Consider the following 18504-nt stretch of genomic DNA (forward strand, 5'->3'; position numbering starts at 1 on the left):
TTTTTCTGTGTAAATGATTTAATATAATTGGTAACAGCCCTATAGTGCCTTATTCTTTAAAACCCGGCCTTAACCATCTAAACATGAGCAATTACAGGCCAATCTCACATTTTCTATTCTTAAGTAAAATTCTTGAAAAAGTTGTGGCTTCACAATTGAGATCTTACTTATAAGGGTTAGTTCACCCAAAAATGAAATTGATGTCGTTCCACACCCGTAAGACCTCCGTTCATCATCGGAACACAGTTGAAGATATTTTATATTTTAGTCCCAGAGCATATGCAGTCAATGCCCACTTTACTGTCCATGTCCAGAAAGGGAATAAAAACATCATCAAAGTAGTCCATATGTGACATCATTTAGTTAGTTACAATCTCTTGAAGCATCAAAAATACATTTTGGTCCAAAAATATCAAAAACTATGAGTTTATTCGGCATTGTCTTCTCCTCCATGTGCCTCCAAAAAGATTCAAACAGTGTGAATCGATCAATGATTCGGGTCGGCAATGTCATGTGATTTCAGCATTTTGGATCGCGTCAAACCGCCAAACTGCTCAAATCACGTGACATTGGCGGCCCGAAGTATTGGTCGATTCACTGATTCATGAAAACATGGAAGAAAAGACAATGCTATAAAATATAAAATATCTTAAACTATGTTCCGATGATGAACGAAGGTCTTACGGGTGTGGAACGACATTAGGGTGAGTCATTAATGACATCAATATCATTTTTGGTTGAACTAACCCTTTAAATGCTAACGGTCTTTTTGAACCTTTACAGTCAGGATTTCGATCATCACATAGCACTGAATCTGCTCTTGTAAGTGACATCTTTGAATGACATTCTTCTGTCCATGGATTCATGGTTAATAAATATCTTGATTCTTCTTAATCTAAGCTCTGCATTCGACACAGTCTGCTATGAAATACTAATTTCCCGCCTTTCTGATATCGGTATTCAGCTCTTTCCTGGCTCATTTCCTACATCATATACGTGATAGAAAATATTATATCACCATACAAGGGTATAAATCTGCCACTGCTAGGTTTTCACAGGGTGGTCCTCAAGGTTCAGTTCTTGGTCCTCTTCTGTTTATATATATATATATATATATATATATATATATATATATATATATATATATATATATATATATATATATATATATATATATATATATATATAAATATATACACACAGTGCCTTGCGAAAGTATTCAGCCTTTCAAAAACATATGATTTGTTAAAAAAGTTGGAAATATCCAATAAATTTCATTCCACTTCATGATTGTGTCCCACTTGTTGTTGATTCTTCACAAAAAATTACAGTTTCATATCATTACGTTTGAAGCCTGAAATGTGGCAAAAGGTCGCAAAGTTCAAGGGGGCAGAATACTTTTGCAAGGCACTGTATATATATATATATATATTAGGGCCGGGACTCGATTAAAAAAATTAATCTAATTAATTAGAGGCTTTGTAATTAATTAATCGAAATTAATTGCATTTTAATTGCATATAAATATTTGACCTGAGAACAATAATACATTTTTCACATGGATTTTTAGTATACCATTGAATAATGACTGAATACATAAGCTTAATCAACAAAATATTGTTTATTTATTTCTGTCCAGCAGACCAGTGCAATGTTTGCCATGAAGTGTAGCAATAGCATATTTGTGATATTTGAGGCTCGATGTGCTGCGGTGATACGCAAATTCCTTGTTGTATATCTTGCACACAACCATGCTCTTGTCGACGCTTCCATCCTTTCGTTTAAAAAAAATAATAATTCCATCCACGGGTCCAAGCAAAGCGGTCTCATCAGCTTCTTCGTTCATGTTCACTATGATTTTATTGTTGTCGTGACTCGTGAACGCTAGTTGGTGTTCCAGTATAATCGGTCCGTCGAAACTCATTCATTGAAAAACGTTCTTAATCTTAAACGTAATTAATCTTAATTAAAGTCCCGGCCCTAATTATTACATAGCATGGACTTCACTTTCATTGCAATGCTGGTGACATTTTAATTTACCTTACCACCAGCTCTGATAGACCATCCCTGCCTAACTCACTCACTGCGTGTATCATGCATATCAAGCATTGGATGTCTTGGAATGTCCTTATGTAAAAAGGATGGACCTGTGCTTTGAAAATTGACTGGGTTTATGTTAAGACTTCTTTATCTGTACATAATCTTGGTGTCTTATTTGATTCATCTCTGTCTTTTGACTCTAATATTTCTTCTGTTGTTTAAAACTCTTTGTTCCATCTTCGTAATATTGCACGTCTTCGATCTTCTGTCACTCTAGCTGATGCTGACATTTTAATTCATGCATTAATCACATCCTGTCTGGATTATTGCCATGCTCTATTTCTTGGTCTTCCTAAAAAACGTATTGCAGGGTTAAAGTATGTTTAAAACTCAGCAGCCAGAGTTCTCACCTTCACCAGGCATTCTGCTGTCATTACTCCTCTACTGCATGATCTTCGCTGGCTACATGTGGCATAACCTATTTGCTTTAAGATATTACTTCTAACATTTAATGGTCTTGAATCTCTATTTCCATCTGACCTGATCTTCTCCTACTCTCCTGCCCAGATCATCTGAGCTTGACCTTTTGTCCATTCCTCATTTTTAGTTGTCCACTGTAGGTGGCAGGTTATTAAGTGTCTTAATTCTCATAAATTATGGAATTTTCTTCCCCTTACACGTCATACCCTCTGGGTAAAAAAAAAGCCCTCTGGTTCTTGTGGGTGGAGGGTTAGTCAACGGTTCTAGTGACGTCATTACATCCCTGCACTTCCTGCTGTAGTCCAATCCGGCCGTTCGCTGTAGGCTTTGAAAGGGAACTTCTGTTAAATAAAATATCTCGCTTGGCATTGAACTTTGAGCTTTATAATTTTACAGGTATTATTTATGCTCCAACAGCAACATTACACACTAACTAAAGTTTGAAAGATGGAATCGCGAAGAACACGACCTTTAAGACTAGGCGATTTCCTAGGCAGATATTGACTTGGGTTTATATTATGGGGAAGCACAGGCAAAGCACTACTGCTTAGGCGCAGAGATATCATGGCTCTCATCCTCACATCCTCCAGCTGTTGAGCGACTGCAATGTGTTACGTGATATCTCTGCACCCAAGTAGCAGTGTTTCGCCTGTGCTTCCCCATAATATAGTCATAAGTCAATATCTGCCTAGAAAATCGGCTAGTCTTAATCTTCATCGCTATTTGTACTCGTAGTGAAAACGCAGGCCATAAGTGTTTTTTTGGGGGATCAGTTTTACTCAGGACATGCTAGCTGGCAACATAGGACTAAAATAATGAATGCACGGAGACAAAAATGCATTTGCCCACATATCTAAATGTAGGAAAGAAGTTGAATAAGCCCTATTTCTAAAAACGGTGGAGCGTTCCTTTAAATAACATGCAAATAAATAAATAAAAATAAACAAAAATTCTTATTTTAAACAATGGCAGATGTGGACAATGATCAGCTATACAGTTTACAATCATAGTTACAATCAACTGTTGGAATATGACACAGTGATCAATCACAGTCATGTAGTAATCAGCTGATCTGCTCTGGCGTCAGCTGACCGCGTGTCTGCAGTGGTAAACGTGACGCTTATGAGATCTGACTGGTCTGGTTGCAGGTTTCACTTCCCAGGCCGCTGTGCAGCCACTCTTCCTGCCGCACTGGCGCGCCACGAGTCTGAGCTCATCTGAAGCTCGTCTGACGCTCACGGATCAGCTGGAGCTCAACGAGAGGAAAAAGCATACAAAACAATATCATATTCATCTCTCTGCTTTTGAAATATGGACTGTTGAACATAAACTGGGAATATGCCAAAGTAAGTGCACATGAATGTGTGTTTGTGCTGTTGAAAGTTTCCCAAGTGCCTTCACTTCAGTCCCTACGGGCCGTGCTGCGTTTGCATGAGTCATGTTGGGCTAGAGCAACATGACACGTCTGAGCTCACATCATATCATGTCTGAATGTGGGATACAGTGCTATACTCTTCCAGTGTTTGCCTTCATGTTATTCCGGTAGTTTCATCTGTACACAGCAGTGAATAAAAGCATTTTCCACAGGCTGTGTCTGGATTGTGTCTGTGGCTCTTCCTGCAAACTCATGATACATTCATAAAATTGCTCTTCATCAGCTTTTACACCGATTTCTATCATGGATGTTTCCATCATCAGATTGACGTCAAAGTCATACTTTTTTCTTTTTTTTTTTGAGCCACAAAAAAAATTTGAGCTACAGTAGCTCGTCTGTTTGATCAAACGACAACATGGGCCAGACTTCGCTCCCCACGTGCATCAATGAGCCTTGGCCGCCCGTGACCCTGTTGCCGGTTCACCACTGTTCTTTTCTTGGACAACTTTTGATAGATACTGACCACTGCAGACCAGGAACACCCCACAAGAGCTGCAGTTTTGGAGATGCTCTGACCCAGTTGTCTAGCCAAACTCGTCCCTTGTCAAACATGCTCAAATCCTTACGCTTGCCCATTTTTCCTGTTTCTAACACATCAACTTTGAGAACAAAATGTTCACTTATAATGTGATGTCATAATGTTATGCCTGATCAGTGTATACAAAATACTATATTTTGAATAAATGCTGTTCTTTTAAACATTCTATTCATTAGACAATCCATAAAGATGTGTCACTGTTTCCACAGTCGGCATATTAAAATGATAGAGTGACGGTCATGCTAAGCGTAGGCAGAACTACCACCCCCGTGTTTACAAAGTGCTCCTTCAAAGACTAATACAAACATCCTTTAGCAACAAAAGGTTAAACACTGACGTCGGACAATTTTGAAGTTTTGTTTGTAAATGGCGTTTGTATAAGTCTTGGCACATTCGCTTGGGGTGGTACTTCCGCCTACATCTAGCGTGACCTTTCCGACGTGATTGAGCAATCCGTGGTGTCACAGAGCAGAGCACGATGAGCAATTTAGGTTAAAAAGTATATAAATGTTTATTTTTTTCTTGAAAATGGCTTCGCCAAGGGCAGAGGTGAAACCTAACACACAACACGATTCCACTGGAAATGCTACTTAACCTCCTCTCTGTGAAAGGATCTGGTTGATATACTCAATAATACCGAGACACCTAATGTACGACCATTGCAGAATCTTCAGAGGGCTTTCACTTATATTTATAGGTTTGTACAGTTCAGAATATTTTTGGAGATGCTGGGTGGCATTTGAGAAACCATGTACTCGACATTTCTGGGGAGGACACTGATGGCTTTTGATGTGCAGAGCTCAGGAGAATGGCACACACACTTTATGTAGACAATATGAAAAAATGCAGTAAGAGAATTTCTGAATCTTCAGAGAATTTTCTATCCGTTGCATGACACATGCAATTCAGTATGGACAATTTGTTGTCATCCAGGAATTTGAACAAAGCATTTGCTCTGGTCAGTGAATCACCGGCTATATTTATATTTCCTGCAAAAGTGCTAATGATTCACAAGAGATTCTTCCTTTAATATCCGATGACTATGCGTAGTTGTTTCTGTTCTCTTATATGGATCTCTTAGTTTTTGATCATCATACAGGTGTTTTCATGTAAAAATCATCACAAATGATTCCATCACTCTTTTAAATGTCATTCAGATTGAGTGTCTTGAGTGCTTTTCTCTTCACTAACATCATTTCTCATCATCGTGTTTGAGTCTCTCGCTGTGGAATAGGTACTACATTCAAATAAAAAAGGTGTGTTCTATATAGTATTAAAGGGTTAGTTCACCCAAAAATGAAATTTCTTTCATTAATGACTCACCCCAATGTCGTTCCACACCTGTAAGACCTCTGTTCATCCTCAGAACACAGTTTAAGATATTTTAGATTTAGTCCGAGGCCTTTCTGTCCTTTGAATGTAAGTGTATGCCCACTTGCTGTCCACGTCCAGAAGGTAATGAAAACATCATCAGAATAGTCCATATGTGACATCAGTTGGTTAGTTAGACTCTTTTGAAGCATTGACAATACATTTTGGTCCAAAAATAACAAAAAATACGACTTTATTCAACATTGTCTTCTCTTCCGTGTTCCTCAAATAAAGAATAAAACGGTCATGATTCAAGATTCGGATCGCGTGTCAAACTGCTGAAATCACGTGACATTGGCGATATGAATCCCGAATCAATCTGCTGATTCGTGACCATTTGATTCTTTACTTGAGGTTTGAAAACAAACATGGAAGAGAAGACAACGCTGAATAAAGGCGTATTTTTTGTTATTTTTGGACCAAAATGTATTGTCAACGCTTCAAAAGAGTCTAACTAACCAACTGATGTCACATATGGACTACTTTGATGATGTTTTCATTACCTTCTGGACGTGAACAGCAAGTGGGCATACACCTACATTCAAAGGACAGAAAGCCTGACTAAATTCCGAGGATGAACAGAGGTCTTACGGGTGTGGAACGACATTGGGGTGAGTCATTAATGAAAGAAAATTCATTTTTGGGTGAACTAACCCTTTAATGAACTACGGATATATGTAGTTATTGTCATATGACCTGACTGTGGACACACAGGGCCCTATTTTAACGATCTGAGCACATGGTCTGAAGCGCACAGCGCAGGTGCACTTAGAGTGCGTCCGAATCCACTTTTGCTAGTTTAACGACGGAAAAAGCGATCGGCGCATGGTCCAGAAGGGATGTACCTATTCTCTTAAAGCTACACTGTGTAACTTTTTTAGTTTATTCTTAGCTAAAAACACTTAGTTCTTTCAAAAATATATGTGCTCATTAATGTATATTTACTTCTTTCAAGTAATAATGCATTCTCGTGATTTTATAATATACCATTGAAAATACATACGGGTGAGGGTTCGGATGGCGGTCGCCATGTTGCTCCTCCATCTTGAAAGTACATTTGCCAAAGAGGGACATACCCGTAAATTCAAGCTTCGCTTTTTGCGTTTTAACACTCGATGGCACTGTGTCGAATGTGAAGAGGAGGATTGCTTGAGGCTGCTATATGATGACGGAGGATCACTCTTAAGCCCCTTTCACACTGCACGTCGGACCCGCAATATTCCCGGAACATTGCCGGGTCGCCTTCTGTGTGAAAGCAACCACGTCCCGGAATTGATTACCGAATTCGACCCGGGTCGGGGACCTAGTAACATTGTGGGATATGTATCAGAGTCGCCAAGGAAGCGGAAAAGAGAATTAAGACGACAACGCAACAGGCAAATCAACAAGACAAAAGTAAATATTGGAAAGTAAATTATTGCTTTAATGAGTCACGGGTGTGTTTTGGGCGTAACATGCAATGAACCAATCAGAGTCTCATCTCCTATTGCCTTTAAAATCCAGTTGCTCTCAACTAAACGCTTCTCCAGAGAGAAATCCTTATGTTTAATATTTGGCATGCGCATCCCTGTGTGTGTAATAAGCAGAGTGTACACACGTTGTGCACCCATGTATAGGTGCATATTACTAATGCGCCCTTTAAATAACCCCCCCAAAAAATGTTGCTAGTCAATGGCACAGCAACACGACAACAATGCGCCTCAACACACCTGGTTTTCAGACCAGCACGCCCATGGAAGAACAGATGGGCGCCAATGCATTTTTTGTTTAAACAACATGGCGATGGAGTGAAAATGATAATTGTGTCGGGCTGAATCTAGAAAAAAAACACTTGCGTCACGCGTATGATAGGGCCCAGTGTCACCATTGCAAAACAAACTAACAGTACTAAATCATGCTTGGTTTTCTTAATTCATCGATGATGGTTTTTGGCTTTGGGGTGAAGTGTGAGTCCTCTTGTTGCTGTTGATGCTGTATATTAGCAGCTCAGATCTGAGCGTCTGTCACACTAGCTTTGCTGTTAGAGTAGAGCTTATGTAGGTGCTGGTATTTATAGCAGACATCAATCCGCCTGTCTCTCAGAGATTCGGTGCGCTGGCTGATTTCACACACTTTTTTTTTGTCTCTGCCTCCGTATCACGCCTCCTCCCCGTCTGTATCAGGCCACAGAAGAAAGAGGGATGTATTTCAGTTTCTCTGAACATCCCACACTGTGATCCTGAGCACTCACAGCTCCACTGATATCGGCCAGTGACACACGTGACTTGTCGAATGTTTCCCACTGTTCTGCGAACTTAATATCCAACCATCTAAGTGTCTCTTACACACCTGATCTCATTTATACATCTTTACCATAAGACCACTACTTATAAAACACACCAGGCACTATTCTTAATTTCGTTAATAAAAGCTGTGATGAAAAATGTTAGTTGAGAACCCTTTTCCATGACTAATAGACTCAGTCTGTGTCCGGCTTCGCTGTGACTCAATCTGCCATCAAACCTCAAGTGATGAACTGTAATAAATCCGAACATGATCTCGACTGTATTGTTTCAAAATTGTTTAGAACTAATGCACTTGTGTGCATGCATGTGTGTGCGCGTGTGTGTGTGTGTAAGTGTGTATATGGCAGTTCTGCTCTTGGTTTGTCAGATTGCAGTGAGTTAATCTCCGTTAAATCCCTGCTAATTGCAAACACTGTCTGTCTCTCTGTTCACACAGACAGCACAGCTTCACTCACTCACTCACTCACTCACTCACTCACGCACACACACGTTTCGCTCGTGAGCTGAAGAGCTTCACTGCAGGTGATCAGGGGTTATTCAGATGAGGCTGGAGTCTGTTTCTGCTGTTAATAGACAGCATTGTGTATCCTCAATATCAAGAACCACTAATATAGAAAATACCTTACACAAGAGAGTGATGTATTGTCAACAGATACATCATAAAAATATGATGGAATTTACAGTGATAAAGGTTCTATATGGAACCTTCAAGGGTTCCGCCAGTTGTTTAGGGCTTCCGTCATTGGATCATTTTATAGATTTAGTTTAATACATTTTTTTTGTATTTTTTTTAATTAAATTTGATGAATTAAGCAGCTTGTAAACATACTTCATGTGTAGATTTTTTGGTAACACTTTAGAATAATTAATGGAAAATATTGTTAGATCACTAGTAGTTCTTAAAAATGGTCCTTTGTTACTCTGAATAAAGTAATAAAATTAATTACTAATTACTCAAGTACCCAAACACTCTTCAAGGACTACTGGTGATCTGAACCATTATTTAAAATGAAAAAACATATTTTCCACTTTAAAATCATGGTCCAGGTCACTTGAAGCTCCTGCATAATGACTATGTGACACTTAAGTAATTAGCAATGTTTTATGACTTTATTCAGAGTAAAGAATATGATTAATTACCTCACAGACACACAATAATGTGATAATTGGTCAGTTCTCAATCTCAGTCATTAATTATTGATTACTTAATAAGGAACTATCTCCTAAATTTGATGTTACTTACTGATTAGTTCAGCTTGTTTCTATGTTAGTTACTAGCTGAAGTGTAAATGTAGTGCTATTAGTCCTGCATTACTTCCTGAATAGTTATCTATTAATAACGGACCATAAATCTAATCTAAAGTGTTACCTAATTTTTTTAAATAACCACTTAAATAACAAACTTTTATGCAATCATTTAAGACATTTCTCCTAATATAGAACCTTTTTGGAATAGAGTTCTTTAAAATTCAGGCACATAATGTCCCACTGAAAATAGACTGAAAAAAGTGGGTTCTAATGAGTGTACACAGATAGCTATACCCCCCATCATCATCTCAATCTCTTTTCTCGTTCTCACTAGGGCTGTAGCGATACACTAATCTCACGATACGATACGATACACGATATTCAGCCAACGATACGATTCAATATAATTCGATACTTACATCATTTTATGAAGGAATTAAAGGGGACAGGGTTATTTTGGTGACACCTTTTGAGTGTTCAATTTACTTGGATTGAATTAATTCAACTAAAAACTAAAAACAACAGTTACACAATATATGTCTCTGACTGGACAGAGAGCCTACAGCTTGCAAATACTGGATAAAATGAATCAAAGATGTGTTGAGAAAATGAGTTTAATGTAGCTTACAATCCTTTGAAAAGTAAATTGTTGTTTTTAGTTTTTAGTTGAATGAATTCAATACCAGCAGCCATATCACCCTGTAGCCCAAGATTGGTTTCCCACTGAAGCTAAGCAGGGCTGAGCCTGGTCAGTACCTAGATGGGAGACCAACTGGGAAAACCAGGTAGCTGCTGGTAGAGGTGTTAGTGAGGCCAGCAGGGGGCGCTCACCCTGTGGTCTGTGTGGGTCCTAACACCCCAGTATAGTGATGGGGACACTATACTGTCAAAGAGCACTGCACACCTTCGGATGAGACGTTAAACCGAGGTCCTGACTCTCTGTGGTCGTTAAAAATCCCAGGATGTCCTTCGTTAAAGAGTAGGGGTGTAACCCCGGCATCCTGGCCAAATTTGCCCAGTGGCCCCTGTCCATCATGGCCTCCTAATCTTCCCCCTATCCTGATTGGCTTCATCACTCTGTCTCCTCTCCACCATAAGCTGGTGTGTGGTGAGCGTTCTGGCGCAATATGGCTGCCGTCGCATCATCCAGGTGTATGCTGCACATTGGTGGTGGCTGAGGAGATTCCCCCCTTTTTTATAAAGTGCTTTGAGTGCCTTGAAAAGCGCTATATAAATGTAACAAATTATTAATTAAATAAAGTGTATAATTATGAGCGCTGTATACTCTGATGTGCTGTGTGTGTGTGTGTGTTTTCAATTCATACTGGCAGCCTGAGGGCGCCAATGACCTGTGCTAGTGCACATTCAGTCCATATATGGAACTAATGAAGAAGAAGTGACAAACCGGTGCTGCGTTCCAGTTCGTTTTTATCATGCCCTTCACTCGCAAACTTCCCTCCGTCTCGTTCACTCGGATGTGCGTCATGCCTACGTTGCATGAGTGCCCACTACTGGCGGAAACTTTTCAAATGGACTGAACTGGAACGCCCTAAGCCCTTGATCACTTGGAATCCACTATGGAGTTGATATATTATTTATTTTTTACCTCTACGAAACTGTTTAATGCAGCATTCTATATGTATATGGATGTGTTTGGGTTGTTTTAAATGTTTTTAAAAATAGTTATAGTTGTTTGTGGTGGGGTAAATTAAACGTGATATGTGGTGACGTCACAATCGCGTTGCATTGTGGTATATGAAGCTGCCTGAAGTGTACATATGAAGTAGACTCGCTCACTCGGTCAAAATCGAGGGAGCAAGGGTCTGTCCATACAAACTTCCCTTGTCCACTTCACGAAGTGGAACACACTTAAAAATGGCGGCAGGGATTCCCCCAAGGGGAAGTGCTTAGGGAAGTTTGCAAGTGCGTGTCTTAAAGTGGAGTGGAACGCAGCACATGTGCCATTGAACTCCCTCACATAAAGAAACAGCTTCCAGAGATCGCTAACATGCAGATAGACACGTTTGAAGACAATAAACTAGTGGTGGAAATTTTGATTCTTTTGAGAGAGTCTTTCATTTTCAGTTCGTTCACCAAAATGATTCGTTCAGATTCATTCATTGATTCGTTCAGTTAAATATTACATTACCGGTAATTATGACAGCAGGTGACGAGAAAGAGTGTTTTATGTGTAATGTCTTAAGTCAACGAACGTATTTACTTACAAAAAACTGATTTGGCTTTATTAAAATGTGCATAATCTACTCATTAAATAAAATATGTCTAAATAAGTGGTTTAGATGACCAAAGCATGTTTTCTTGCATGATTAACATTTAATTGTTTGGTCAGACATTTAGACATTCATATATCTGGGATTATGGTAAACATGGGGGTGCACATAACTTTTTCAGTGAGTTACTCAGGTGAGTACCAGGAGATGGTGTTTGGTACTCACATATGTAGCGTTGAGTTAATAAGTGCAGTCTTCCTCACTGTCCTCCTCCGTGTCGCCACCACTGTCCTCTTCACTGTCGCCTGCTTCACTGTCCTCTGCTTCAGCTTCCTGCATGGTAGATGAAGATGCTGCAAATGCACCTCCCTGTCCTTGGTTGAGCCTCCGATTAGCTGTCTCCATCCACAAGTCAACAGCTGGCTTTGGGTCAAATGTCTGTGTGGTCTGCTTTGACAGGTGAATGTGCATCAGGGCTGAGAGACGAGCATATGACAGACGAGATCGGTACTTGGTTTTTATTATGTTGAGATGTGAAAATCCCCTCTCACAAGCTGCACTGCTTAAAGGCAGTGTAAGAGACAGCTTAACCACCTTGTTGATGTTGGAGTAAGCATCTGGGTTACTTGTATTTACAATTTGGACCAAGTCATGCACAGAAGAGGCTCCCAGGCGTTTTCCTGCCTGCTTTAAGCGCATCCATTCTGTCACAGTGGTGTCTTTGTCAAGTTGCAAGGTGGCCTCATATTTCTTAAGAATGCTGCAAACTGTTGTGTTTCCAAAACTGTGGAGGTCTTGCATTTCCTGAGGCCACGTTGAAGGATCAAATGCTAAGAAATGATCACATGACTTGAGGGAGTCATATCTGATTTCGAACTCTTCAATTAACCCTGAGTAAGTTTATCTTGTCTCTGTCAGCATCAGCATTCGAAACAGTGTGTGCCCTGTGGCCTTCACCATCAAGCAATGCCACCATTAGTTCATCCTTACATTCTCCAATGGTCAGCTTTTCCTTCTGAAACCTAGTGGATGTGGTCTTCAAAATGTTGCCAATGTCCAGCATGTTTGACAGAAAGCACTGAAAACGCTCTGTGCATATATGCTGCAAATCACTGTTATCACTCGTAGCCAGTAGCGTTTTAATAGCTGGCAATAGTCTTGATATTTTTAACAGTGTTTCATGCCTCCATGCAGACCATCTGATATTATGAAACTTACCCAGTTTCACAAAGGAGATCCCGTTTTCTTCACAGAGCTTCTTCAGTGCAGCAGTTTTTTTGCTCCACCTTTTTGTAAATAAAACTGCAGCAGCTTGACCACAGAGCGATTAATGTCTCGCAGTAAGGAACGTTGCTTTCAGCTGATTTTGCGCAATTCTCCAGTGTGTGTGCGGTGCACAAAATGTGCACAAGGGAGTGTCCAACCCCAACGAGTTGCCGGAGTTCTGGAACAACGCCGTTGTACATACCGACGTTGACAGCAGCCCCGTCTGTGCACACAGCGACCAACTTTGTTGTCCAGTCATCTAAGCCTGTGTCCTGGAAAAGTCTCACAAGTCCGTCTGTTATGGCCTGCGCGGTTCTGTCAGCACCCAATTCAATCAGTCCAATAAAGTCCGAAGTAAACTCTCCGTTGCTGGACACAGACACAATGTAAACAATTTCCTGCTCAGTTTTTGTGATGTCCTCAGATCCATCAAAAAGCAGCCCCCAAAATTCAGCAGACTGTAACTTGACTCGCAACTCCCCGGTGGTGGCGCGAGCGATACTCTGCATGATCCGTGTGCCCCCTTTCACGTGAATGATATGCACCTCTGACATTTACTCCTAGCCACTTCAGTAAAGGAATATCCTCAGAATATGAAGACATGGGACGTGCGTGTTTAGCTTTATGGAAGGCGAGGAGAAAAATATTAAAGAGAGCTTGCCGCTGTTCTTCATTCAGCTTGTCTCGCCATTTGGCAAGTGGGCGACTAGACATTTCTTCTCGGCTAGCTTGTTTATTCGCAATGGCTTGCGCGACATTCGTGTGTTCCTTGCTCTTTTCATGTTTTTCAAATAAAGGATGATTGAAATTCTTTGAGCCCTTATAAAACGCACCTGTTTTGTCTGCTAGATGTGGATTTGAGCGGCAAATTTTGCACCACATTTCAGTGCGCTCATCATTAACTTCAAGCCACTGCACATCTTGAAGCCACTTTTCCGAAAAAAGTCTTTTCTTCGGCTCGGGCTCCTGTTGGCGTTTCTTTGAAGGTGGTGAAACGCCAAAAAAGCTGCTTAATGTCTGTTGCTTTTTGGACATCTCTGACTGTACGGTTGTACGATTAGATAAGAATCGGTTAAGTACGCAAAGGCGCGTAGTAACACACGTGGGCCTATGCATTTGTGATTTTTGTTGCGCATGCGTACCTGCGGACCAGTTATGTGCACCCGTGGTTATAAACATGAGGTTTGCCTATAACTGTGCTTTGCATCCGCTTTCTGCTGAACGAGACTGACACGCATGCTAAATGAATGAGGTATCCTGCCAGTTCGTTCACGAACGAGATCTCTCTCTCTCTCGTTCAGAGCTGGTTCATTTTCGTTCACGAACGAGAAGTACCAGTTTGTTCACGAACGAGATCTCTCTCTTGTTCAGTATGCATACGTATACATATCTATGTTTTTAACCATAGGCTACTGTCACATTTTTTATTTGTTTTACAGTTTTTAGAGAAGTGCATGACATGACTCAAACGTAATGAAGAAAACGGTTTCAAAACATAAAAACACTCTTCACTTTACTCTGTAATAATCATTTAACCATCAACCTGCATTATTACACTGTTTTCATTACAGTGGTAAAGTGTACATTTCTTTCTTTGCTGCCAAATATGTCACCTACACGAGCCGAGCTGTTCGCTATCAGTATCCAACTGGTTCATTTCGTTCACGAACGAACGACATGTACCAATTCGTTCACGAATGAGATTTCTCGTTCAGAGTCAGACTTAAAGCCTCTCAGTCAGTAAAGGGCTTATTCGTTCACTCAATTCAACAAATCACATGCTCCGTCACATCTCATACTCGTAAGCTATTGGCTTGAGGTTTTGTCATTCTTTGACAGAATGAAACAGTCGACAGCACTGCGCATGCGCTCACTGCTAATAGTGCCACGCTGCGGTGGAGGGAGGAATTTCAGTGAATGAGAAACATGAGTCAAAAGGTGAACAAGAACGATTCGTTCACCTAAAAGATTCGTTCAAAAAGAACGATTCGTTCACGAACGTAACATCACTACAATAAACACACAATCGCGACAATATGGTTTGTCTGTTCTTTATGCCATGTTGGGTGTTTTATAATAGATTAGGCCTATAATGCAATGCTATCAACATAGCTTTTATCATTGTGTATTTTCTGTCCGATTTTTGACCCAAAGTCACATGAGATCACAGAAGGTTATGTAAAACACTTGACTTATGAAGTATAAAGTAATATGAAGTTTGGAATAAAACATGATTTTAACCCTATGGGGTAAACACTGCAGATTTGAATGGGACTTAGTCTATGTATCGATTCTCGCGGCTAAAAAAAACAATACTTTCTTGCAGGAAAAATATAAAAATATCAATTTATGTTGCAGAATCGATAAAATCGCTCAGCCTTATTCTTACTTTACTAATCGCTCGATTGAACTGGATCTATTAATTATTTTGTGCATTAAGATTAAAGGGAAGATGAATCTGTATTTAAACTGGGTCATCAATGTTGTAGAAATGTGAAATTATTTTTGAATTTGGTGCTTTCTAGACTGAGAAAAGACAGAAAATGTATTCTTGTCTCATGGGGATGAAAGACTACAATTCCCAGAATGCTTCGCTGCCCTGTGAGGCCATTCCCAAAGCCACCTAATTGACTAATGTGACTGAGTTGAAGACACTACAATTAAAAACTGAACGTGTCTGTTCAATATAATGAGTGAGTCGTATAATGAGTGAGTCGTGTGAACGTGTGAGTATCACAGCACTGAGCACTAACTGCAGGACTCTGAATGAGCTCTCTCAATGAGAGCTGAAGTAATTGCGACTACACTCGCGACATACATTCACAACGCGAGTTCAGTCTGGCGCGTTTCAGTTCATGCCTTTGCAGGCTTAACTTTCATAGAAATTAATTTGAGAAGTTTAAAAAGAGTTTGCGAGCTGAGCTCTGAGTGTAATCTCCCATCCCCCATGCGCAGGTTCAAAACATGCGGAAATGGCTCCCTCTGCTGGCTGTAGTCTTTAGCCTTTGTCTAAACATTCCTCCTATGATGAAAATATCGTCAATTTGCGTCATAGGAGGAATTTTTCCAGAAATAAAATGCATAAATCTCTTGTCTCAGGGGGATATGAGGGGGGAAAGCACAATCATTTGAATGTACTCCAGGGTTTCTACTGATACAAAGCCATATGCTAATCGCTGAATTAACCCTTTAAGAGTTCTTCAGGATATACCCGCTAGCTGTTTTGTCATTTACCACATCACAACGGGTGCTGGATTTAAAGACTCTTTTGACTAAAGGTGAGTATTTGATTTAACATGGATATGCTAAGGTGCCCGCCCTAATGCAATGGATATCATGGATGGACATTGCAGGTGTCCTGCGTGTCTTGGATCATCCTAAAGAGCCTGACGGGTCTGGAATCAGGAAGGTTTGTTACTTTCTTCTAGGGTCACTGCAGTCAGTCGTAAGTGTATTTCAAAATGGACAAAAAGAATAAGTTGACTAAATCTTCTGATTTAGCATGCAGAGTTGACCAACTGTCTTCTGCAGTAGAGTTGTTACTGCCTCTCCTGGATGAAGTGCAGCCTAATGTGGAGGTACAAGAGAAGGCTCAACTTGAATCATGCATAACATCATCGCCTTTTTGAAGCTACTACAATAATGTCAGGAGCTGAGGAAAATTTGCCTGCAGATAAATCACATCACTCTGGCAGTAAGGTGGTGCCTGAGAAGTCAGGTGTGTCATCTTCATCCTCAGGATCCAGGCCACCTCCAACAGCCTCTGGTGTCCATTATCACAGCGTTGGTGCAAGATCTGCATATACATCTCCCTAGCATCAGAACCCACAAGCTCCTCCACCTCCTAGGCATGGTGGGACTCAACTGTGTGAACATCAGTCTTACACATAACACCTAATCCCACAGAAACGTCCCCCCACCTCTATAGAAAAGAGTCAATTTAGAAATGCAGACAGTGGGCTGTTTCACGGAAAGGGATCATTGGAGTAGAGATGGGAGGGAAATTTAAATAGTTTCTACCATTACAGATGTTGTGCTCAGCAGATGTTTTGCAGGCCATTATGGCATGAAACTGGTTTGTGACAATCGATTTGAAGGACGCCTATTTTTAAGTTCCAATTGTTCCAGAACACAGGCAATTCCTTCCGTTTGCATTCGTGGGTCAAATAGTCTAGTTCAGAGTCCTTCCATTTAACCTCGCTCTGGCACCAAGAGTTTTTTCAAAGTATGGCCAGGTGGCATTGGAACCACACCAAAGGACTGGCATGAGGGTGTTGCCATGCCTGGATGACTGGAACTGTGTAGCATCACCCCAGCAAGATCTTCATCTGTTGGACCATATTGCTGCTTTAGGGATTGCTTTTACAGTGCAATAACACATCATATTAATTAAGAATTAATAAACAGACACAGTGTTTGCCATTTTTTTGTGGTTGTATCAGACTAGTGCTGTGGTCCCTTTATGATCCTTGCTGCTCTTTGTCATTTTTGGAAGTCAGCAGTCGCGGTCACTGAACTGATGCTGCATGGAAAATGGTAGCTTTAGACCTTCTCGTTTGGCCTCTGACAAAAAAAAAAAAAAAAACTAAGCAGTTTGGGGTGAACTATTGTGTTACTGGACTGCATTAGTGGTTTCGCGCTCTGAATATTCAGCTGACTGTCTGATCATCATCTGGACTGACTTTGCACAGCACTTGAGCGGTCGTCTCTGTCCGTACAGTTGGTCATCTGATCAGTGGGTTTTAGTGCAGAATTAAAGCAAGCCCATCGGTTGAGTCCTGTCTGTGAGCGAAGCACTCGAGGGAATCACTAATCCTCAGCTGTTCACAGTAAACTGCACAAATGGTTTAGAGAAGTAAAGCTTGCGCTATTTTTAGCTACAATAAGCTCTGTTGTGTGTCAGTGTTTGCAGCAGATAGCAAACACTGCTGTCAAATAAAGCAGCAGAACACACACGCACACACACTCGTGTGAACTCAAGAACTGAAGCGAATCGCACTGAGGATTCGCTTCAAAATGACATTTGAAGTGTGTGAGAGGAACAGCTCTGATGATGAGTGTGTTTCGACTGGCATGTTTTATGTGTTTGTTCAAAGGTTTGTTTGCTGAACAACACAATCAACAAAATGCAAAATTCAAGGTTTAAAGACTCATTTATCAAGTGTCTTTAACTACTATGAATGACATTTATAATAATCATTTGATGCAATGCACTTATTGTATATGTTTTTACATTGTACTTATATGTTCAACAAAAATGTTCATTGTATTAACTCAAAATTTGAAGGCAACCAGGTGAAAAAAATTCTAAATAATTTTTTTACAGTGCAGAAGAGTTGAAGCTGTTATAGCTGCAAAGGGCCAACTCCATATTAAACTCTACAGATTAAGAATGGGATGTCATTAAAGTCCGTATGCATGTAAAGGCAGATGTCCCAAAACTTTTGGCACTATGGTGTAGGTCCATAGAGGACAAAAATGGCATTGTCAAAAAACTGTCATAAATATTTAAAGTTTGCACAGACTTAAGGGTCATTTTAAAGAAGACCCTTGGCAGACTATTGTTGAAATAAAAAAGTTTAATAAGTGAAACCAATTTTTGTTATAGAT

At 40.2% G+C, this 18504-nt stretch overlaps 1 protein-coding gene across 4 annotated transcripts in view; it reads left to right on the forward strand.

The window, feature by feature from the left end:
* The window catches only part of LOC137088924 (NAD-dependent protein deacylase sirtuin-5, mitochondrial), a 29223-nt gene extending 25116 nt beyond the window's left edge, over positions 1-4107 (forward strand). For 3 of the 4 annotated variants that reach the window (XM_067452305.1, XM_067452307.1, XM_067452306.1), the window contains exons 9-10: positions 784-822; positions 3669-4107. In XM_067452305.1, the coding sequence (XP_067308406.1) occupies positions 784-822; positions 3669-3741 (112 nt within the window). In that variant the 3' untranslated portion in view covers positions 3742-4107. The remainder of the gene's footprint in view (positions 1-783; positions 823-3668) is intronic. The other variant, XM_067452308.1, reaches the window with a different exon arrangement.
* The last annotated feature ends 14397 nt before the right edge of the window (positions 4108-18504 follow it).

This window comes from Pseudorasbora parva, chromosome 9, assembly GCF_024679245.1.
Source record: "Pseudorasbora parva isolate DD20220531a chromosome 9, ASM2467924v1, whole genome shotgun sequence".
Taxonomy (NCBI): Eukaryota; Metazoa; Chordata; class Actinopteri; order Cypriniformes; family Gobionidae; genus Pseudorasbora; species Pseudorasbora parva.